This window comes from Pavona decussata, unplaced genomic scaffold, assembly GCF_977016875.1.
Source record: "Pavona decussata unplaced genomic scaffold, jaPavDecu1.1 SCAFFOLD_100, whole genome shotgun sequence".
NCBI classification, from domain to species: Eukaryota; Metazoa; Cnidaria; class Anthozoa; order Scleractinia; family Agariciidae; genus Pavona; species Pavona decussata.
In genome coordinates this window covers 3,952,501-3,975,799 of record NW_028145515.1, presented here as the reverse complement: position 1 = coordinate 3,975,799, position 23,299 = coordinate 3,952,501, and the positions used below count along the sequence as shown (strand labels likewise).

At 40.0% G+C, this 23,299-nt stretch overlaps 4 protein-coding genes and 1 pseudogene across 6 annotated transcripts in view; 4 read left to right on the top strand and 1 right to left on the bottom strand.

The window, feature by feature from the left end:
• LOC146472431 (lysosomal phospholipase A and acyltransferase-like) lies at positions 1-6,314 on the top strand. The gene is made up of 5 exons (XM_085119553.1): positions 1-133; positions 1,181-1,337; positions 4,146-4,357; positions 4,858-5,040; positions 5,746-6,314. The coding sequence occupies exons 1-5, from the start codon at positions 1-3 to the stop codon at positions 6,312-6,314; spliced, it is 1,254 nt and encodes a 417-aa protein (XP_084975679.1).
• A 431-nt stretch (positions 6,315-6,745) lies between these two features.
• LOC146472430 (uncharacterized) lies at positions 6,746-8,181 on the top strand (annotated as a pseudogene). Its single transcript, XR_014866641.1, has 2 exons — positions 6,746-7,296; positions 7,669-8,181. The product of XR_014866641.1 is annotated as an uncharacterized LOC146472430 (transcript).
• Positions 8,182-8,336: 155 nt separating this feature from the next.
• Positions 8,337-10,551, top strand: LOC146472429 (uncharacterized). Its single transcript, XM_085119853.1, has one exon. The coding sequence runs from the start codon at positions 8,625-8,627 to the stop codon at positions 9,561-9,563; it is 939 nt and encodes a 312-aa protein (XP_084975979.1). The 5' UTR covers positions 8,337-8,624; the 3' UTR covers positions 9,564-10,551.
• Positions 10,552-12,945: 2,394 nt separating this feature from the next.
• LOC146472428 (solute carrier family 22 member 15-like) lies at positions 12,946-16,344 on the top strand. Its single transcript, XM_085119786.1, has 2 exons — positions 12,946-13,718; positions 15,348-16,344. Exons 1-2 carry the CDS (start codon positions 13,151-13,153, stop codon positions 16,280-16,282), a joined length of 1,503 nt encoding a protein of 500 aa, XP_084975912.1. The 5' UTR covers positions 12,946-13,150; the 3' UTR covers positions 16,283-16,344.
• A 5,087-nt stretch (positions 16,345-21,431) lies between these two features.
• The window catches only part of LOC146472427 (uncharacterized), a 2,806-nt gene continuing 938 nt past the window's right edge, over positions 21,432-23,299 (bottom strand). The window contains exon 2 of one of the 2 annotated variants that reach the window (XM_085119788.1): positions 21,432-22,619. In XM_085119788.1, the coding sequence (XP_084975914.1) occupies positions 21,435-22,619 (1,185 nt within the window). In that variant the 3' untranslated portion in view covers positions 21,432-21,434. The other variant, XM_085119789.1, reaches the window with a different exon arrangement.

Here is a 23,299-nt window from a genome sequence, read left to right as displayed (position 1 = left end):
ATGAAGAGGGGTAAAGTCATTTTTCATGTAGTAGTTCTGGTTGTGATCCTGTCTACCTGGGAAACCTCGACAGCTGAACCAAATGAACCAAGGAAATTAAAAGCTGGTGATATTAAGACACCGGTGATTATAGGTAAATATATGTGCTTTGAAAGCCTTTTATTGCGATGGAGGCTAAACGTTCGTATTATTTTTTGTCGAGCCTGAAAATCAAACTGAACAATAAAAAAAAAAAAATGTTCGAGGTGTGCAAAAAGACAGTCATTGCAATATTTCTGAAATGATGCTTTTTCCGATGTGAAGTTTGATACAGAAATAGACAATGTACATTCATGTTTGTTATTCTCGAATTTGGGTTTCATGAAGTAAAACTCCAGTTCAATGATCTTTACATATATTTATATACTCTCTTTCCAAAATAATTACAAAAGAAATTTTGCCTTTACTACGGTCTTAGCATGTTCAAAACGCCTTTATGACCTTCGTGCTCTCATAGAGTTCCTTATATAACGAAGACAGGATTTAGTAGAACTTTTCGGACGTTTTTTCAAATCTCTAAAAGTTCTTCTGATGGCACCCTTTTTATAGGTGGTCTATATATTCTCAAAATGCAAAGTGGAAGTCTAATTCTATGCGAAGTAAGATAACACTGACTTCAAACCGTCTTCACTAATCCGTTCCGTGCATACAGGCTGTTTTAATCTGCATTCCGCAATTCGCTGTGTACGCACTTTAGGTAGTCTTAACATTACCATTTCAGAAGGTCCTCTGTTACTAGACGGCAATAAAAGGAAAGAGTATTGCAACAACAAAAAACATGTACCTTATCGCTAGTAACGGTTCGTTTTCAAGAATTTAGTTGCTTATGAGTAAGAATAAAGCCTCTGTATAAGTTAATGTATTGTGAACACCTTTGGCCGTCTGGTTATGAATACGCAATTAAAAAAGCTCAAATTGCTTGACAGAAAAACACGCGAAAAGGCTTGTTAGAAAGTTTTTCAGATTTTCAAGTGCATGTAGTCCAGTAAAGCCCACAGCAGTACCAGAATTTTAAACCTAAACGGCATTGATCGTTCGTTGAAACAATTTAGTTGCTGTTTAATTTTGTTGTGAAGCATCTAGCAATGACTACGAGTTTATAACTGTGATTTTGTATGAAATGTCCACGTATGTTTTTAAGTTCCTGGATCAGGTGGCAGTCAGATTGAAGGCAAACTGGACAAGCCAAGCGTTACAAGTTGGTACTGCTCTCAAAAGACGTCGTATTATTTCACTTTGTGGCTCGAAAAATCGTCACTGCTTCCCTATGCGATTCAGTGCTGGACCGACAACATGAGGTGAGATGAAAAAGTCACAAGAACTCAATAAAACCCAATAAGTTTATAGATCGAAAATATTTTGAAAACTCAGCGTATTATATCTGCATAATCCATCCTGCTCTTGTCAACTTTATAACGTACTTGTGTATTATGTTTCGCACTATGGCTATGTTCGCCTAACTTTGCTCTTTAGAAGTACTCAAAGTAATATAACGTCCCTGTTTTACTCTAAATATTGTTAAGTGATCGGCTAAGTATCTCCTTATCGTAAATCTCGTTTCTTTAACTGTACACATCTAGTCCTAGTTCTTTGTCATTGTATTTTCCTTTCTCTTGTTTTACCTGCTACTGTATTGTAAGTTACTTTTTTGATTCTGTAAGGTTGAACTGCTGTTATTTGTTATGCGTCAAAACCACTGCTCGTCTCGAATAGCTGTAGCTAACTGCTATCAGTGCTTATCTTCTCTTTGTATGTGTTTAAATCTTTAATAAACTTGAACTTGAACTAGATCGTTCTGTGGCTTTTCGAGGACATGTTCCGAACAGAGTACTTTTATAGTTTGATCCCAGACTTGGTTTCCTTTGTTTAATATTTAAGTCGCAAAAAGGTTTAGGGAACGGGACTTTTCCTGTAATTTATACCGAGCCTGGTAAGTGCCTCCAACAGTTACACTTTTTTTTTCACCATTGTGGGCGGAGAGACGTAAGGCACAAGCATAAAATGGTGTCGATTAAGAAAATAATGCTACTCAGTAAAAGAATCGAAATAGCTTTAGCTAGCTTTCATGATTGTCATTGCTGTTATTGCCCCAATCTAACGTAGTAAGGTTACCGTATACCTTTAGAGGTGTCTCGCGTCCAAGCGATGTAGGGCCTCCAGTTTAAACTGTAGATACCTAATCTCCTATATCAAATTCAAAGCTTTTAGAGCTGGCCATTCAACTACACCAAGAATTTAGAAATAAAATGAATTGTCGAATTTTTAGCGCTGTTTTCTCGAATCAATTTTTTCACCGTTGAAGGGGACACTTTAAAGAGCTAAAACTCAAAGGGAATTTGTTCTTTTGCCTTCAAATTTGGACAGTAGTTAGTTTAACACATAAACAACAAAACGCTGTCTGTGAATTTTTCTTTCGAAATATTTTTTCTCCCAGAGCGATTTTTGTATGATCACTCCACATTTTTTTAATCCTATTTCGAAAATGTTCTGTAACTTTTCACTGCAATTGAATATGGCAAAACGAAGGCACCTTTTTTTAGCGCTTTGGGTCCGAAACTGAGGAGCAAATTAAATTAGCGAAAAACAAAATTCGCTTTGACTTGTAGCTTTTAAAAGGTGATTCGGACGGTCGCATTTAGAGGTCGTAAAAACTTAGACAATTCATTTCATTTCAAAATTCTTGGTGTCGTATGATAGCCAGCTCTATAAACTTTAATTTGATATACGGGCTTAGGTATCTACAGGTTAAACCGGACGCGCTACATCGCTTGGACATGACACACCTCTGAAGGTATACGCGGTAACCTTAATTCCACGACATATACCTGTTCTACAGCAAAGCTGCGTTGAACGCTGAACGTTGAAAGCTGCGTTACGTTGATCTTTTCGAGAGATACTTTCAGCTCGGTCTTCAACACAGGGAAATCTTAGCCTTCCTTTTGCTTTCGGACGGTATTGTCTTAAGTTTGTGTCAACATAAAGAATAGGCCATTTTACAGTTGTGTGCTTAGTGTCCTGGCCTTGGATTGGAAGCGAGGCTGGGGGTGACCTTGTTTTGATACAAACCTTACTGCTTTTCACATGTAAATGTAAACTTGTTCAAGAACAAAAGCAGTGCGGTTTGTACCAAAACAAGGTCACCCCCAGCCTCGCTTACAATCCGACTAAGGCTAAGTCTGGCTTAGCACACAACTGTAAAATAGTCTATTTTGGCGTGCAGAGGATTATGTAGAAGAAACGACGCCAATGACATGGACGCTGAGCCCGCGGTCACATCGGTCGCAAAAAAAAAAAAAAAAAAAAAAAAGTCACGAAGAAAAAACCGCGTAAAAAAAGTCGTGAGAATCAGAAAATAAAAGTGTAACTGTTCGGTTGCACTTACCGTGCTTGGCAAAATTTACAAGCTACTGTTTCAGTGCCGTTACAAAAATGCTAACTAGTCTCATTCCACACTTTAAACGAGCTACTTGTCCCTCAGAAAATAAAAGGAATTAGATTCCAGTGTTATCAATCTTTCACGTTTTGTTTTGGCGAAGGAAACACTAATGTTTCGTTACACTGAAATCCGAATTTCTCCCTTCCGGTAAAATTTGTTGGGCAACTTCTTTTTATCGATCACTTTCATATTTGTCTGTGAGACATGACTTTTCTTTACAAATTGATATGGATATTGTTCATCGTCCTGAGAGTTAACGATACCTATTTTCGTTTCTCACACAAAGCATGTACTAAAATATGACTCAAATTTCCACAAGGCTGATCGGACTACGTAGAAAACTTAACACGACATCGACGTGATAGAGACCAAACCGAGAATCGATGGTTGCCGCATGCTGTTGATTCTCGGTTTGGTCTCTGTCATGTCGCTGTCGTGTTAAGTTTTCTACGCAGTCCGATCAGCCTTGCAGAAATTTGAGTCATTTATATTTTTGGCTGATTAGATCTTTTACAGATCCTGCGTATACTTGCAGCATTTTGGTTTGCGGTCCCTTGCTTATTGTTTACTAAAATATGGATCGCGATGTTCGAGAACTCAATTATATGCTGTTTATCATTGACGTAGAGGTGTACTGGTTGCGTATGACCAAGTTTTCTTTTTATCTTAGACTAGCATATGACGAAAATACGAACACTGTCAAAAACGCGCCTGGAGTGGAAACAAGAATTCCCGGATTTGGCAACACTGAAACAATAGAGCATCTGGATACTAGCAATCTGATTTCGTATTTCAAGACAATGGTAAACACCCTGGTCTCGTGGGGATACAAGCGTGGTGTATCGCTAAGAGCTGCCCCGTATGACTTCAGATACGCCCCTGGTAAGTAGAACGTAACCGACACGTGATAAGCACACATACATGGGTGGTTAGACCGAACTCGTTCCCAGGGTCTCTCCTCTTCGCTCCCTGGGACGTGAACAGGAGAGGCTGTGGGAACAAGTTGTGGTTAGACAGGAAAACTGACGTCTTGTGATAAGATGCGATCATAATTTGTCACAAGCAGTAATATGAAGTAGCCGGGAAGGGGAGGGGGGGGGGGGGGGGGAGGAGAGGGAATGGATCACGCAGCAAAAAGTCCAAATTGTTTGAATTTCAAAGACTTTTTTTCTGCAATTTTATTGGCCGTCGCGCCGATTATAGGAGGATAGCTTCACGCGTGATTTTTACCTCGTGTCGGCAAGCAACAGTTTCTTTGAGTTTTTGCAGAACTGACGTCGCTTATTCAGGAGAAAATCGCTTGTGCAACCCCGGTTTTAAGCCGGTATGAAGTCTTTTCAAAATTACACGGTTTTTTAATTTCTCTTCACTCTCTCTCTCAGAACCAGGTCAGGAATATTTTACAAAGCTGAAAAAACTGGTTGAGGACACATACGCTGGGAACGGCAACAAGAAAGTCACTTTGATGAGTCACAGCTTAGGATGTCCATATACTCTGGTATTCTTGAACAAACAGACGCAAGACTGGAAGGACAAATACATTCTGCAATGGATTACACTTAACGGTTAGTCAAACTTGGAGTGTCGCGCTCTTGATTTTTTTTAACAGTATTGTTTTTCAGGCCAAGGCTGAATATTCTTATTGTTCTGCCGATATTAGGCTGAAAATATTCTTTTGAATATCCTTAGATTATAGCGTCTGACATTTTCGTTTTAGAACGTATTGGGGGTATCAATTACAATTATCAACTGTCATTAGCATCTAACATTCTGCTAGTGCAGGTTTTTATCGTTTTATGGGCTAGTTTTGCCGTTTAGAGAAAGGAAGAATTTTTATACCGTTTAGCTAAAAACATATAATTGTATTGTATTTATAAATTTTCAACACACAAAGTTATATTCTTTTTAAAATCTCAGCCTCGGGTTTATTCTTAACATATTTTAAAATTTCGCAAATGACAGCTCCGGTATTCTGATGAAATGAATTCGTATCATTAAAACGAACAAACACCTTGTGTACGGGAAACCGGAAAACGCGCGAATGAGGTGTTCCTGAATTGTGACTGTCTGTTGCTTAGGGACGAATCATTAACCACGTTTTCTTGCGCAGGGTAGTACCTGCACGTTTTCCCACGTGCGGCACTGGTGGCACGCGTGCCTGTGTTTGGCTCCACCTTTTAACAGCAACTGTGCTCTTTCTAGAAATATAGATTTATAAGGTAAACAATCGCTGAAAGTCGAGGTGAAATAATTTTATCATTTGAAAATAGGTGTCTATGGTGGACTGGTTGAGATGATGAGTATATTTTCGTCTGGAAACACGCTCGGCATCCCACATGTACTCGTGGACCCGTTGGACGTGCGTGGCCAACAGCGAACCTGGACAAGTAACGCAATGTTGATGCCAAGTCCAGAATTATGGTCCCCGGATGAAGTATTAGTAAAGACCACCAAGCGTACATACACTGTAAACGACTTCCAAGACTTCTTCAAAGACATTGGGGCCCCTCGCGCTATAAAGCTTAGAAAACTGGTTGAAAACCTGATTTACCCACTGACTGCGCATGCTCCTAATGTGCGGCTGCATTGTTTGTATGGCACTGGGGTACACACGGCCGCAAGCTACATGTTTGAGGATGGAGAGTTCCCGGATCACCAACCGGAAGTAATTTATGGTGATGGGGATGGGACAGTGAACCGGCGTAGTTTGGAGGGCTGTGGTACGTGGATGCAGCGGCAAGATCACAGTGTTAGTATGAAGGGATACCACGCAGTTGACCACGTTGGAATTCTCAGCGACAGCAATGCGCTACATGATATCAAAAATTTGCTGTTTTAAAAAAATCGAAAAGGAAAACATCAAATGTAATTGTCATTAAATGTAATTTAAATTAATGAGGAATAAATGACTACCGGAAACTGTCTCTGAAGGTAAATGTTGTTTGATGAACTTTATGGCGCGCCTTTCCAGTCAATATTCAAACAACCTTAATATACCATACATCCATTACATTTCTGTGCCATATTTTTTATTTCCTTTCTGTATATTTTATATTTTGCTTCTATATTTTTTATATCTCTTCCTATTAATTTAGATATACGTGTTTAGCTCATCTATTTTTTTATTTTGTTCTCGTTATTTGATATGCGTTCTATATATTTTATATTTAATCTGCATTTTTTTTTCGTTCCGAGCGGGATTTTTTATTTTCTTTCTAATTAGTATGCAACACGTGATGCACTTTTTCCATTCCGCCATTTTGGCTTTCGGTCACATGGAGGAAGAACTGTCTACTGCTTGTCGTGCGGCCGCGGATGCCTTAGAGATTTTAAGTCATTTGAGACCTGGATTTACGAGAAATGTTTTACCTCGGATAAATGGAACGGTAAACTCTGACAGTCAGCCGAACAACGGGGATCGTCAGGTGAACAACAAGGAACTTCAGTCGAGCGAACGTGCCATTCAATCCTCGACGTCGCCAGCCTCAAGCAGTTCTATTCAAGCTCGTCTTGCCACTCTCTTTCCGACAGTTGGCTCGAACCGAGCTAGTAGAAAAAGCACGAGTAGAAGACCAGCAAGGTTAAAGTAGACCATTAAGTCGAACAAAGGCCGCCCATCGAAGACACTTGTTTACAAGGATCTAGTCCTCATTCCCAGCCCCAAGATCAACAAAGTGCCTTCACATACAAGCCGACTTCAGTTAGAAGAGAGAGAACTTGTCTGCCACGAGTTTCCCTTTGACAAGAGCTGGGATGCAAATTCCCTTAAAGCTGCTATACTGAATCGATTTCCAAAGCTTTTGCTATTTGAATATGTCAAGGTGGGTAACTTTCCACTTGTGTTATAAGCTTAAACATTGTTCTACGTTTAACGCAATAATATTATCATCGTTGCTGTTCAGTTTGTGCATTTGTTGTGGCTGCACTATTTATAAATACGCATTTATACTATTTTGCCAACAATTTACCCACACAAGAGGATACCTGCAGTGACCCGCGTAATGGACTTACAATTTTGGGAGAAGTTGTTAGGTTATTCAGACTTGCTCTGGTACTGCCCCGCTCCCACCTCCTCATTTATTGTATAATTTCCCCTTGCTTGTGACATAAGCTTAACTTAATTATTCTTTCATCAAAATTACCCTTAACTTTTGCAAAAAGCCCGCAAGTAATATGTGTTTTTCTCAACCTAGCCATGCTATGGAAAGCTGATAACTCCTAAGTTGGCAGATGGCATAACTCTGGATGCAGAAAGAGTGACCAGGATGGCTGGTCAAGGAGCTGTTTATGTTAGATCACAGATACCTTTGGAATCTGAAGATGAGGGTGAAACTGAAGAGGAGCTAGAGAATGCAGTATTAGATAGCAGTCCAAGGTGAACTTTTTCGAGTGAATTTTTGCATTGAACAAGATAAAACCTGTATAGATTTCTTTTAGCTTTTTTGCCTTACTACAAAGGTATTTGTGAATTTTATGTGGTAGCTTCCCAATGCAGTGGAATAACGTTGTATATGATAGACTGGCATCCCAGCTCATGCTACTAGACATGAAAATGGCTTTTTGTTGGAAATATTATCCGGTTTGTCTCCAAACAGATTTGTGTATTTATTTATTTGTTTGTTTGCTTAGATATCAGTAAATTGATTTGGTATATTGCAACTCCATGTGATTGTAGATATTTATGTGACTATGAACACTTCGTAGTATGTCACATCATTACCACTTAGATCACTTTTTTAATGGTTTGTGACAAGTTAATATTTCTTTTAGTGTTAGTGGAGCACAAAGAAGCCCTGTGTTGCTTTCATTTGGGGAGAGTGATGGGAGGCCAGATGCAGCTGTGGTGCCCCACCCTGCACAACCTTATTGTGTACCATTTCCAACTGAAGCAGAAACATCACATCAAAATACAGAGTTGAATGATGTAGAGACAGGCAGTAACTCTGATATTGTTTTGGCATCATCTGAGCTACCTGTTCCAGTAAATGCACTTGTTTTAGACAGTAACTCTGATATTGTTCATGCATCATCTGAGCATGTTATACCGGTATTAGTACCTGTACCTCAACTGCTACCAAAACGTATCATCCAAGTGCACAGGTTAAATATTAAGAAGGATTTGATTAACTTATTCCGAGATCCGTTAATTATGAGTCAAGACATAGAGATAATCGTTATTGATGCTAGGGGAGTTGAAGAAATGGGCAGAGGTGTTGGGTTGCTTAGAGATGTTTTCTCTCTTTTTTGGAAAGAAACATATGATTCCCTTTTTGTTGGAGAAAATGAGCGTGTACCATTTGTAAGACATGACTATCAAAGGGAGGAATGGGTTGCTGTAGGTAGAATTTTGGTGAAAGGATATTTAACCTGTCAATACCTACCAGTCCTTCTGTCTCAAACGTTCCTTGCCTGTTTTTTTTGGGGGGAATCTGCTGTAACTAGCGCTATGCTGACTCAATCCTTTAGAAATTACATTTCAGTAGATGAAAAATGTTTGATTGACAAGTGCCTTGCTGGTGATATGAAGTGGGATGATGAAGATGAAATGTCCCAGCTTTTAGAAATACTTAGTAACTATGACTGTCGAATTATGGTAAATTCTGATAATGTCATTCAAGTTATTGAAGAAATAGCCCATAAGGAGCTACTGCAGAAGCCACAGTATATTGCAGAGTGCTGGAAGGATATAGTTGTCACACTCCTTCCTAGTTTTCCTGATTTTGCAGCACTTTCCAAAAGGTATGAATTGTTAATACCATCAACGAGCAAAATCCTTAGTTGCCTAGAGGCAAACCCTGAGAGTGATGGGGAAAGGGATAGCCTTAAGTTTCTCAAACGGTATATTAAGGGCCTTGACACACCTCAGAAATTATCAAAGTTTGTAAGGTTTATCAGTGGCTCAGAGTTAATGCTTTTTGGCGCAATCCAAGTAAATTTTACCAACTTATCTGGTTTAGGTCGCCGACCTATTGCCCACACCTGTAATACTGTGTTGGAGCTATCCTCAACGTATCAGTCATTTCCTGAACTTAGAGAGGAGTTCAGTGCAATACTTGCATCAGATTATTGGGAAATGGATATTGTGTAATATGCCTTGTGAAGAAATGAAGACCATTATGGTGGCAAGCTGATTTAGAACAGACTGATAATTTCATTTTATATATATGTGTATATATAAATTGTGTTTTCTGCCTTTAATGGGTATTTACAGTTTTAAAACATTTAACAACAATGCACAAATTATTTGTGCATCGATTCCTGTACAACATACTGGAAAATCGTTAGCTGATGCCTTATTGTAGTATCAAGCTTGTAATCTGTTCAAAGTTGACATTTTCAAGCGAGCGTAGCTGTTTATAACTATATTGTTGAGATTTTAATGTAGTTTTTTCCTAACTGTTGTAAAGGTTAAGTTGCATTCGTTGTGTTCTATTCTGATCGATACAATTTGAAGGCAAAATAATAAATCTCACACTGTTTACGTTTTCAATCTGTCATCGAAGTTGGTAGTCTACGATTAACCGTAAATGGGAAGCAAGAGAAAAGAACTATCTTGACGACTTTCTATCAGAATTTCCTCTTGTTCCATGCCTTACTCTTAGAATGAATTATGCTACCCAGCCAATCATTGCTCATAAAAAAACATGACTTTGTTTTTAATCGATTTACAATTAGTGGTGCCAGTTTGATAGGCGTTAATTGATCTTAATTCTCTAGGCCCCTTTTTCACTCTCTAAACAACGGATTTCAGGTTAGTTGGATGCTGGGGTGCTGGGTACACCTGTTTTGAAACATAGTTACCACCAAAACGGCCTTATCTCAGCAAAGTTCCTTATATGTTGAACTGATTTCTAAGGATGTCTATGCATCTCAGATATTGAGTTCTACCATGTTCACCATCGTCATTCAAAGGGTGACAGGAGACTTCCAAAATATGCAGTTGTTGTGGTGTGAGCTGAACATCAACTGCTGGTATTGAGACCTGGTAATCGTCGTCGTCTAACGGGAAAGGTCCATCTGGATCAAACCCATACAATGGAATTTGATTTGGATGTAGAATACGCTCAACTCCAGAGTATCCAGAGTGCATGTTCTCCAAAATCCCAGAGGCGAAAATTTGTAGGGGAGATAATTGATGTTCACTGGAGACGGGGTGATTGTTCCATTGATCAGTAAAGTGTTGCAATGCCCTATTTATCCTTGGTGTGTAGACAAAGTGCAATGAAAATAAATGTACTTCGTTTAACGGGTCAAGAAGACCCATGTCTTCCATTCCACTAAAGATATTGGCAAAGTGACAAAGGACACCAGCGTAAACATCTCTATGAGCGCGCTCAACACGGCAGTTGTGGACAGAGCTTCCCGTTATGATACTTCCTCTGTCCAGGCCTCTATTTTCCAACATGTACTGTGCCACTCCAACATTTTCCAGTCCATGATCGCTTCTTACTCTTGAAGGTAAGCCAAACTCTTGTACTCCCTTGATGAAGAGCTGCAACACTGTATCTGCTCGGTTGTTATCAGTTAGGGTGGCATACACAATAACCCTCGAATACCCATCAACACAGCAGTGCACAACAAACCTGTACCTGGTAAGCTTGTGGTTACCGTCTATGTGCCACAAAGCGTTTGGCGTTGGTACAGAGTACTTTCGACGGTAAACCGGAGTACTCCAGCGAAGTGCTGTCCCAAGTGGGTCTTGTCTAAGAAGACAGTTGCGAACCCTCCATCGCTGGATTCGAAATCCCCTTGCTCGGAGAGCTCCAAGCAATCTTCGTTGTCCAATGTTTGGAGTAATACTTCTAATTTCTTTGACAGCGTCTTCAAGCGGAGAATCTGAAAAGAAGTTGTATTTGAATTACAAAGTTTGAAGTATCGTACATCATTGAGTGAGATGGGATTTTGGGGAACCTAAAATACTTTGGCCAAGGGTATGGCTTCTAAGATTTATTTTGCCGGAGACTATATCTTGTTTCCGATGTTGAACTCCCTTTCTTCGCAGACACCCTTATCCAAACACACCGATAAGCTTAAAACCAAATAACCTACTAGTATAGATAACCTCAGTCTGTAAATTACTACGCACCTGACAATGCAGTCCAGTTTTCGCTGTCATCATTCAAATTTAATTCCCGTCTTCTTCGACGTAAAGTACTTTCACTGACACCTAACAAGCTAGCGATTTTCACCCAGGGGAAATGCAGTTCGCGTAAGAATTCGATCTGCTCTCTTTCGATGACGATGACTGGTCTTCCTGCACCTGTTAGTTTAGTGGTAGGACAAGCGAACGAATTTGATACCGTTGCTTCAACGGAATTGCTTTCCTCATACTTTGTCATTACACGAAAAACAAAGCGTACTTTTGTCAAAACAGCTTCTGTTATTGTCTTGAAATCTTGAAGGACAGAGTCCTCACTTTGCCATACACTATGCAATAGCAACTGTAAAGTTAAAATTGCATCCTCCAGGCGCAAGTTAGCTTGTTCAACGTAATCAACGGAGACATCTTGTGTGCTCAAATTCTGAATACCAATCAACAGGGTACGAAGAGACTCTATGAAGTTGTAAAGGCCTTCTCTTAAAGTTCCATCCGCCATTTTGCTTTTGAAATTGGCGGGAAAATGCATCGCGGTCATGTGCTCACATGTTGCATACTAATTAGAAAGAAAATAAAAAATCCCGCTCGGAACGAAAATAAATACGAAATAAATAAAAAAATATAAAGAACGCATATAAAATAACGAGAACAAAATAAAAAATAGATGAGCTACACACGTATATATAAATTAATAGGAAGAGATATTAAAAATATAGAAGCAAAATAAAAAATATACAGAAAGGAATTAAAAAATATGGCACAGAAATGTAATGGATGTATCGTATATTAAGCTTGTTTGAATATTGACTGGAAAGGCGCGCCATAGAACTTTGTTAAAATGAGATCCAAGTAGAAATGGGCGATCATTGTGGTCATGTATAAATATCTGGGGAGGGGATGGAGGGGGGACTCCTTGGTAAGGCTCAAGGGCAAGATACTCCTGGAGAATCATTCAATAGGTTAGAACAAAATCCTAAGGATGTGGTTCGAGTGAAATTTCACCCATCGATCTTTGAATAAAATCAGTTATCTCAAAATTCGAAAAGTTGCTAACATCCAGGGCCCAGTTGTTCAGAACCCGATTAAGTTAATCCTGGGTTAACGTGAACTTTGATTCGAGTATATTTATTTACTAATCCATAAGGATTCGTCCAAAAGATTTTTGTTCCTAAGTTTTACCTTAAACCTTTCTTTACCATTAGCTTAAAATGAGCCTTTCAAATCATTTTAAATGAGCTAGACGAAAATCTCGGTTTTAACTTTTAATCGTGGATTAGCGTTAATTGGCTTTCGAACAACCCGGCCAAAAGGTCAAGTGGGCTGAGTATGACTTAGTGGAGAGGGGAGGGGAAGGTGACCGTGACTGAAGTGTTTCGTAACAGAATGGACGCGCGATCGTGAAAATTCTTGCTCTGAACGGCGGAGATCCAAGCAACTAAACGGCCAATAAATATTGCTGCAAAAGTTCTGTTCTCTGATTTGACAGAAAATTGGCGAAAAAAATGCTTCTCCAGCCGTGAATGGTCAGAAATCAGCGTTGAATTTTTAATTCATGAAGAATCGACACTGAATCGAGTATGCCGAAAATAATGGACTTCGACTCCGCGTTGGAACACATCGGCGAATTTGGCCGCCATCAAAAGAGAATCTACTTTATTGTGAGTCTCATATCTCTTCCTCTTGCCTGTCAAACGCTGATTATTGTTTTCATCGGAGCCGTCCCTGAATGGAAATGTCCTTCTACAAGCGGCCTCATTTTGCACTGCAACTCAAGTCACCCGGCCTGTTGTGACAAAGATGGTTCCATTTGTCATGGAGCAGAATTTTCCTCTGAATTCACATCCATCGCCACCGAGTGGAACCTGGCTTGCGGCGATCGCTACAAATCTGAACTAAGCCAGTCAATCTTTGTCGCTGGATACATGTTTGGTGTATTAATTTTCGGTATTTTGTCCGATAAATATGGCCGTCGGAAACCTTGGTTATTCGCATACATCGTTGGTGGTATTTTAGCCCTGATGTCCGGACTCGTGGGAACTTATGAAGAACACATTGCCTTGAGATTTGCTATGGGCTTTTTGAACGGAGGTGGAGGTCTTATAACATACGTACTTTCAACTGAAGCGATTGGGCCAAACTACCGAGGTAGGCAGGCTATCTTCGCCTTTGAAAGTCATTTTGCCCACAAATTGTGCGCTTTTTAAAGTAAAGTTTCTACACCCGAATGATTAAATTAGATACGGAGACACAGTAAAATCTCCAGAAAAGGAAAATAATGGACTGTATTTTAGAAAAGGGAAGTGTTTGTAAGCCTCTCTTTGACATATGATAGCTTTGCAATTCAATATGTGTTTACACGTCTTGCCAACACGCGAATCTGGCGTTTTCATATAAACACACGAAGAAATGTGCTAAAACTGAAGCCAAACATCAACTGAATACTCAGAGGCGGAAAAGTTAAGGTTTCAACAAGGTTTAGTTGCATCATGTATAAACTGACTGTACTTTTAATACTGTGCGGGTTGAAAAAATATTGCGTGACAGGAGTAACGCACGGAAACAGGAAGTCAAAATTTCACCGGTGCGAGTGCTTGAGTTACTCAGACCCACACACGCTTAACTAAGAGAGAGTCTTAAAACCTATTTACTAAGGTGAAATAATGCATTATAGCTGGTTTTCAAGTTGAGAGTCAATTTATTGTCAATATTTGTCAATTCTGTGGGGGTATAGCTACATTTTACAGAAAGTTCAGTGCACTGTTTTTACTCGTGTGCCAATTCTCCTGTTGTACTTTCTATTTAGCCAAAATTTCGGTTTTAACTGGTTAAAATGCAAATGGTACGCGCAGACCTAACAGAAATTTTCCGGAACAAATAGTCAAGACCACTTTTGGAGATACATCATGTTTTCCATTGGAATGGAAATAACATATCTTGTTTGACCTATTAATGAGATTGCAAGTTTGGAATGACTGAACATAAGCTTTTCCATTTGACACGGAAAGTTTCTGAAATTTCCAACCCAAAATTTTTGCTACCTGGTTAATAGAAAGCTCTGCTGCTCTCTCCCAGGTTCAAGTGACTCTCCAGTCTCCCACACAGGTCACCTAATCACTCACATAAAAATGACATGTGATCTTTCCTCAACATTAAGGTTAAATTTTATTGACCCCAAATTTTTCCAAAAATTATCCAAACAGTTTCAGTTTTTGGTTGGCAGGCTGGTACACCATGTTGTAGGGCAACCATGCAGTCCCTTTCTATACCTGCCAACTCTCACGCATTATGCGTGAGTCTCACGCCTGCGGACTAAAGACATCCATCTCATGCATCAAGGACAATTTCTCACGCCTGACTCACAAATCTGGACGAGTTGTTCTAAAAAAACTCCATTTCATTTGAGATTTCTTATGCATTATTTCTTTGCTCTTAATTATAACAATCGTAAAAGCTTTCAAATCGCTATTGGATACAAACATCTGAAAATGCTATGAAAAACCTGTGAATTAAACTATGAAATGTCTACAATCTGTTCGAATTGTAAGCCTTCAAAGGTCGTCGGAATATCTTCGGACATTTTCGGCAACGTTTGGACGTCTTTGGAAAATGACGGAAATCGTCGGAAGTGGCTCGGACGTTTTCGGACATCCCGGTCATGACGAGACAAAAATCTCACGCTTTTGACTCGGGAAAAGTTGGCAGGTATACCTTTCTTGGGTGATTCTAATCATTTTAATCAATTAAAAGTGCTCTTTCTATATCTTTCTTTATTAGGGTCAGCAGGCACATGGCAACAGGGATTCTACGCCTTTGCTTATGTCGTCCTGGCTTTTGAAGCCTATTTCATTCGTGACTGGCGGACGCTGACAATAATTTCAATTCTGCCCTCTTTTATTGTTTTATTGGTGTTCAAAAGTATTCCAGAATCTCCAAGATGGCTGGCATCCCAAGGGCAAATTAAAGAGGCAGAAAACATTCTGAGAAAAATAGAAAAAGAAAATGGCTCTAATACAAATGAAGTAATATTTCTGAAAGTGGAAGCCAAAATTGAGGGGAAGTCTTCACAACATGGAATAATAGACTTGTTTATGCACAAGTCTGTATGTAGTATTACAGTAGTTATGATGCTAATATGGTGCGTGAACAGTATGGTATATTATGGACTTGCCTTGAATGTTAAAAACCTTGGAGGCAGTCTGTACATCAATTTTGTGCTCGCCAGTTTGATTGAGCTGCCGTCGTTTGCTGCAACACAGTTTCTCCTGTCATGGCTTGGGCGCAGGAAAACTTTATTTTGTCTCCTGGTTGGTGCAAGTTGCTCTTGTTTCCTGTGTATGTTTCTGCAGTTACAAGGTGGTCATCATGTAGCTGCAATATCCATGACTGCACTTGGAGGCAGGTTTTGCATCTCTGCATCTTTTGCTGTGCTGTACGTCTACTCAGCTGAGCTCTTTCCCACGGTTGTGCGTAATGCCGGCATGGGTATATCAAGTTTGTCAGCCAGGGTTGGAGGAATGGTAGCCCCCTATATTGTTCTACTAGGAGATCAGAACGTCTCACTACCGATGTTTGCTTTTGCTTGTACTGCCTTGTTTGCTGCGATAGCAGGATTGAGACTACACGAGACTAAAGGAAAACCAATGCCAGAGACATTTGAAGACCTTGAGGGTAGTCATCCAAGGAGAGGGAAGACCAATGGTGACCCATGAGAAACTAAATATTGTGCTTTACCAAAATATCAGTTATAATTTTTTTTTAGTAAAAGTTGAACCTCTTAATGCCGGCATGGGTATATCAAGTTTGTCAGCCAGGGTTGGAGGAATGGTAGCCCCCTATATTGTTCTACTAGGAGATCAGAACGTCTCACTACCGATGTTTGCTTTTGCTTGTACTGCCTTGTTTGCTGCGATAGCAGGATTGAGACTACACGAGACTAAAGGAAAACCAATGCCAGAGACATTTGAAGACCTTGAGGGTAGTCATCCAAGGAGAGGGAAGACCAATGGTGACGCATGAGAAACTAAATATTGTGCTTTACCAAAATATCAGTTATAATTTTTTTTTAGTAAAAGTTGAACCTCTTAGCACTACACAGACTTGAGGGTCATAGACCCAGTAGGCCAATTTGCAGCTAGTGTGACATTTTTTAAGACATTATTTGATTACAGTGGAACCTCTCCTTACGGACACCTCTATATAATACAGACACCTCTCTATTACGGACAGTTCACTTGGTCCCTGAGAGACAAAATCCATATAAAGCCTACTTCTCTAAAACGGACAGCTCTATAATATGGACACTTAGGCCCAGTTCAGACCCCGAACTTTTCATGAGCCGAACTTAATTCAAATTAAGGTCGGCCCAAATCACGAAAATCCCGCCTTTTGATTCAGACGCTGAACTTAATTAGCCGAACTTAATTTACTTGAAGCAAAACCAATCGAAATGTTAGCGTTTTTTTTTTAATTTTTAATTTCAAATACGTTATGATAATTTATGCATTAGGTTCGGCTCATGAAAAGTTTGACGTCTGAATCAAAGCCATTCCAAAGCCAAAATTCCTGGCTGAGCCAGGCGGGAAGAACAGCTGAGCCATTCCAAATTGAAACAGCCGTTCTCAACTGATTCAGACGCCGAACTTTTCATGTACTTTAATTCGAGGTATTAGGTTCGGCTCATGCAAAGTTCGGCGTCTGAACCGGGCCTTATTCCTGTCCCCTTGATGTCCGTAATAATGAGGTTCAATTGTAACTTGAAAGCAAGCCCAGGAATGAATTCAGATATTAAGGGGGTTACAACCCTTTGTTTGAGAAGTTGAAATTGTAGCAAATGCCTTAATTCTGGTGGAGCATTCCCTGACTTCCCACAGAGACTCAATTACACTCTCCTTGCCCACCCCTCGCCCCTTTCATAAATTATTGGATCCACTCCACTCAAGTGAAGTCTTTCATGGGCTACCATAAGTTACAAGGAAAAGGAATTAACTACTTGGCCACTTCATATAGGTATCAGAAAATTAACTTTACATGAAGTTAGCCACTTGACCCTCATACAAGAAGGCACATGTCAATTTTTGCACATAAAGGTGAAAATTGGTTTTTTCACTATGTAGTTGAGTGTTGCTTATGTGGTTTTTAAGTATGTAGAACAAATGTCAGATAGGGTCCCAATGGGGTTGAGGGCAACCTTGTTCCTAGGGTCTCTTCTCTCCCCGTGCGGGAAGAATCCAGACCCTAGGAACAAGGTTGAGGGATCCAGAGCCCAGGGGAACTAGAACCCTGTCTTTTCTGTCCCATTGCCTCTTGATATCTTTTCTACAGGGCTCCATTTGACAGAATGAGCATTTATATCTGGGCTCTAAGTAGAGAATTCACACTCAGAAAGGTAACAAGTTGTCAGTCTTCACAAAATGTGCATTGCTCTGAGACACCAAACCCCATTTGGTACCCTGGTCAGTGGTAAATACAAAGCTCCATGTGAGATGGGTGGGGATAAAGCCAACAAGTGGAAGCCCAGATAAGTACTGTCTCAAAATTTAAGCTCTTCTGACCCTATTTCTCTGAAAAAAGGGAGTGTGGCTAGAGCAGTGACCTTTGAACTACCACTACAGATTACCGAACAATATGAATTACCCATTGCATGGTTCAGGGGTAACTAAATGACAACTTCTTGGTTAATTGAATATAACCTTGGACAAGGTAGCAGGTTTACTGTAAAACATCACATCCTCATCTGGACGCCTTCTCCTGTAATATGAATGTTACTATGGGAGATCTTTACAAAAGCTCAGTAGAGCCTGCTTTAAAGTGTATATGACAGAATTTATTCTATTTGCTTGATCAAATGTTAATGTTGTTCTCATATGAAAATTGAAAAAAAAAAAAAAATTCCTCCGCGTTTGAGGCATATAAAAGCCTGGTTGGGTACAATAACGCGCAAGACTGGGGATTAGATAGTAGGGCAGTGTCGTCAATACAGGAACACTATTCTTGCGATTTCTCTATTCCTCAGTTGTTTTTAATTTGTAGTGGAAGAAAACTGTGTGGACGTAAATATTTATGGGACTGTTGAATACTCAGAATGAAACAATTCAGTGCCTCTAAAAATTCAAAACTTTTCCAGCCAGAGGACTTTCTCATCAATGTTGGCAACTAATCCTACATTATTTTGTTATCACAATAATTTATTATTTGACGTTTCAATGTTTTTTATAATTAATAAGCTTTATTCATCCATCTTGAAAAATAAATGTACAATGGCTTTACATAATCGGATCTAAAGTTAAAAATACACAATCATAAACAAAGGAGCCTTGCGGCCCGCGCCATAAAAGAGTTTACATGTCTTTTGGTTCTTGACCTTGGTATTGCTACTGGTCCTGGTGTTGATTTCAGGTTATAGCTGTACTTTAGCTAGTATTTGGCTTTGTTATGAAAATCTGTTCTGGGTGGTTTTTATTATAACGGCTTTCACAATTTTAATCAAAACACCACCTTAAACAAGAAGTTCCGCTATAAAAGGGCAAGCCCCTCCCTCATTTCACACCTTTTATGGCGTGAGATGCAAATTTTCCACTGTTCAGTTGTGGCAAGTTGTTGACTCCTCAGAAACTTATGCCTCAAACTTTTACAATATCACCACAGCAGTATAAGATATCAAGTTCTTATTTGTTTGACAAGGATTATTCTAAAAACTAAGTCAATTTTATCGGTAAAAGCCGAAGAAAAAGATACATGTTGTTTGTCAGTTGTTTACGCTCTGATGGTTGATTGACAACTGAAGGCGAGAATCGAATGGCCTGGCCAGGCCCCTTTTATGCTGGAACTTCCTGTTTAACAATCATTCTGGGATAATAAACGAAAGAATTTTAACTTGATGAAGGCCTCTCTTTCACGATGCGTTTGTCACTTAAATGTATTCCACACCCATAGGCAATATAGAAGGAACCGAGAAAGTTGCCTTGATACAAGTTTCCAACAAGTTCATTCAAGGATTTGAAATTTAGTTAAACAGAAGCGACGTCCTAGCAGTATGTTTGTCCCATGAACCTAGTTTAATGGCCTTAGCTCCCACAAGTCTCCCGTAGCTCAGTGGTAGAGCATCCGAACTAGTAATAAGTAATAGGAAGGTCTTAGGTTCGACTCCTTATAAGAGCACTCCCTTTAAGAGTATGCGTGTGTCATTTACTGATTAATACACCATTCTCAGAAGCAACAGAGTTTGGAAATCACCAGCATGGAAGGTTCTTTTTGTCAGATTGAGTAGTAGATGAATTTTTAATTCTTTCAGATCTGAGATACTCCTTAAACTGATGTCATGCCCGAGGTGTACATTGTATGATGAGCACTTGAATGCCATTTTTTTTTTTCACGTTTCTTTTTCGTGTAGCCTGCGAACGCAGACGTATTTCCGGCAGCCGGAAATGCGTCTGCGTTCGCAGGCTATTTTTCGTGGTCCTTAATAATAACCTTTTAAAATTATGCTAAACGGTTATTGCCCAGAAAACAATATTTGAAACAATTCAAACTGGGAAATCAGTTCGACAAAACGGTTCTTGTAGACTTGGATAGTAGACGACGCCAAATATGGAGCAAATATAACTTCAAATGAGGAAACGCGTAGCAGAGATAGCTATCAGTTATCCTCTGTTTCTTTCCTTCTGCCTCGGTAAAGCTTTTGTTCCGGCTATGGACCTTGTCGTGAAATCTTTTGCTTGCTTTGTTTGTTTTGTTGGACTGTAAATCAGAACAGTACACTGCTGGTTGACATTTAATCCCATATTACAAATTCTCTCTCCTTTAGTATTTTCCCGTACAGCACACAAAAATTCATTCCACTCTATTCCTACACTGATCATTAACATTGGTCCTTGGATTTGAGCAAATTTGTCGTTAAGCATTGTCATGTTCTAAAACAAGTTAGCAATTGCGCTTTGGTACGTCACGTGTGCACCATAAATTCGATGAAATGAACCTCGTCTTCCTGTAATCGCCAGTGCTTTCCGTGGAACAGGAGATGGATATGGACATTTTGTCGATTGACGCATTGCAGCTGTACTTTTCCTTGTACACAACATTGAGTCCCCCTAATTATCTTCCTTCTTCCCGCCTTCTTCAGCTGTTTCATTACCATGGGCCTCTTTTGCTAGAAACTTCTCCAATTCTTCATTAAACGCTTTCACGAAATCGTCCTTGCTTTGATCGTCGGGGTTAAATCTTTCATAAACTCTGTTAACTAGAGTCTTTAGCTCACTATCTTTCAGCCGACTAACTAACTCGTTTTCTGGCTTCCGTAACTGGCGCTGTATTGCCTCTGATGCCAGATCTCTCTGCAAGGTTTTCATCTCAGTCTTCATTAAAATTACCTCAGGAATCAGCAGTGAAAGATCTCTTCCGTTTTGCCTCTGGGTGAGGAATTCGGGTGCTATCGTAACAAACATTTCATCAAGGGACAGTTCTTGAACTTGATCTTTGATGAACGAAATAAATTGCTCTGTGGAGTTGGCGCTGTAGTCAAGACACCAGAGCTTGCACAGTGTCCTTGCCAACAGCGTCTGATAATTGTAAGAGATAACGAGGAGATGCATTTGAAGACTTGGATTCTCCTCGCGATTCAATTCTGAAATAACCTCTTTGCATTTCCTGACAAATTCTGAGTAAAGAAATCTCGAGAGCTCTGTTATTTTCTCTTCCGCAAGACCACAGTCTTGGACCTTTACCACAGAAGCATCCAAGTCCAAACCATCGTGAAAGAAGCTTGACACATGCGCCAAGGAGGTTAGCCGTTTTAACAAGCTGACGATTTTCGGTAGAATGTTTCTCCTGACATCAGCAACAGAAGCTGCTGCCTCTGCCAGTTCATCAGCCGGGGTCTTCATACTGCAGCAGATTGCTCTGTGGTAGGATGTAATGTGGAAGACATTGTTTCTCCAGACACTCCTGAAGACGATCCAAGATGTGCAAAAGGCACCTGGCTGAGATGTCTTCCCTCAAGAATGACTGGTCTTGTTTCTCGCATTCCCAGAACAGCAAGGTTTTCAAATGATAGGTGCAGACCACTTCAGGCAGGTATAATTTCTTGATCATCTTCAAGAGGACGAAAATGTGGCGTTGCACTGGGGTTACGTTTTGGCCCAACAAGTTTTCCGCTACTGAAAATGACACCTTCCACTCAGTTTCATCCATCACCTTCTCTTTTGTATCCTTGTCATTGCTTGTTTTCTGGCATGCTATCGACCCCGGGTTCTTTATATAATCAAGCAAGTCAATGGGTTCTCTACTTCGTTTTCCTCGGCCAACCGGAGCCAAGTGACAGCCTGACTCAAATATCTCCTGTAAGAGTTCAGGTGAAGGCCATGCATTCGCGCGTGGACGCACTAGCCATTCCATAGCTAGCTCAGGCCATGCAGTTGGGTACTTAAACACGTTCGCGTGGTCTGCATTGCACAGCTCTGACAAGTTTCCTAATTCATCATCATAGCGGGTCGTGCGAACTGGTCCACGGGCTTCATAAGTCGACCCTGTACAAAATGATGCAAAGTGCTGAAATGAATGACCAATGGTAGTTGGCAGCATAAAGCTTTGATGGAGGAACGTAGTGCCCTTGAATCTTGGGTGATGTTCTTTCCATTCCTCGGTCAGCCTCAGTTTGACATATTTGGGATCATCCTCGGCATGATACACAGTGAACATGGGAGAAAGGGCTTTTGTTTCGCTCTGAAAAAGGCACTCCCTGATGTTCATCTCATCTAAATCGGGTTGCCAATATTCTCTTTCAGAAAGACGCTCCTTGGACTCATCTTGATCAGACTTACTCACAAACATTCGCGGAATGCAAAACCCTTCAGCGCGACTTCCTACATCCAGTTCGGTAGGTGAGGAAAGTGCAATGCATTCTGGGTCCGAGTGTTTGGCCTCAGACTCTCCCAACCACCAGTACCAGTCACCATACACCCACTCAACGGGAAACATACAGTTAATGAGAACTGAGAAGGGCTCTATCCATAGCTTTGAAATCTCGTCAAATGTGGGGGCTACGTTCATTTTCTGTGAAGAGAATCATTTCTAATCTGGAATTAAAATACCAATTAAAAAACCTGATTGGGAAACCCAGGACATTCCAACCCAACAAGTCTGGTAATCCCACACGAGACAATGTACGTTCCCTGGAAGGATTGGCATGCTCACTGCAATAATTCCCGATTCAGAATTAAATCTGCGGTGCATGTTTTTAAACATGCATCACTTTAGCACTTTAACATACACTGCAGAGTTAATTTCAGTTTCTGAGCTATGTGTGAAGCGTTTTTAACATCATAATTAATTTCGTCTTAGCTCTACGCTGGTCTTAAGCTGAGAGAGCCAGTGTAGTTCTTTTCATATGTCAAGGGAGCGTACACTATAATTTTTGCAGCCCCATTCTGCAACTTTTGCAGTCTTAAATCTGGAAACCTTTGCTGCTATCACTCCAAACGGAACTGTAGAGATAAAAATAAAAAAAAGTTTCGCTTTCATGTTGTTTGTTGCTGCTAACCCAAAATTTAGATGTTGTGGGCAATAATATTCCGTCAACACAATTAAATTAATTGTTTCGAAATTTGATGCGTTTGATAATACATGTTTTAGCAGGTCTACGAGGCTTTTCCTGGGCCTTGGACGCGTGATTTTATGCGTACAGCCCTCACACAGGAAGTTTCTCAATAGTTGTGAGCTGAAACCGAAAGTAG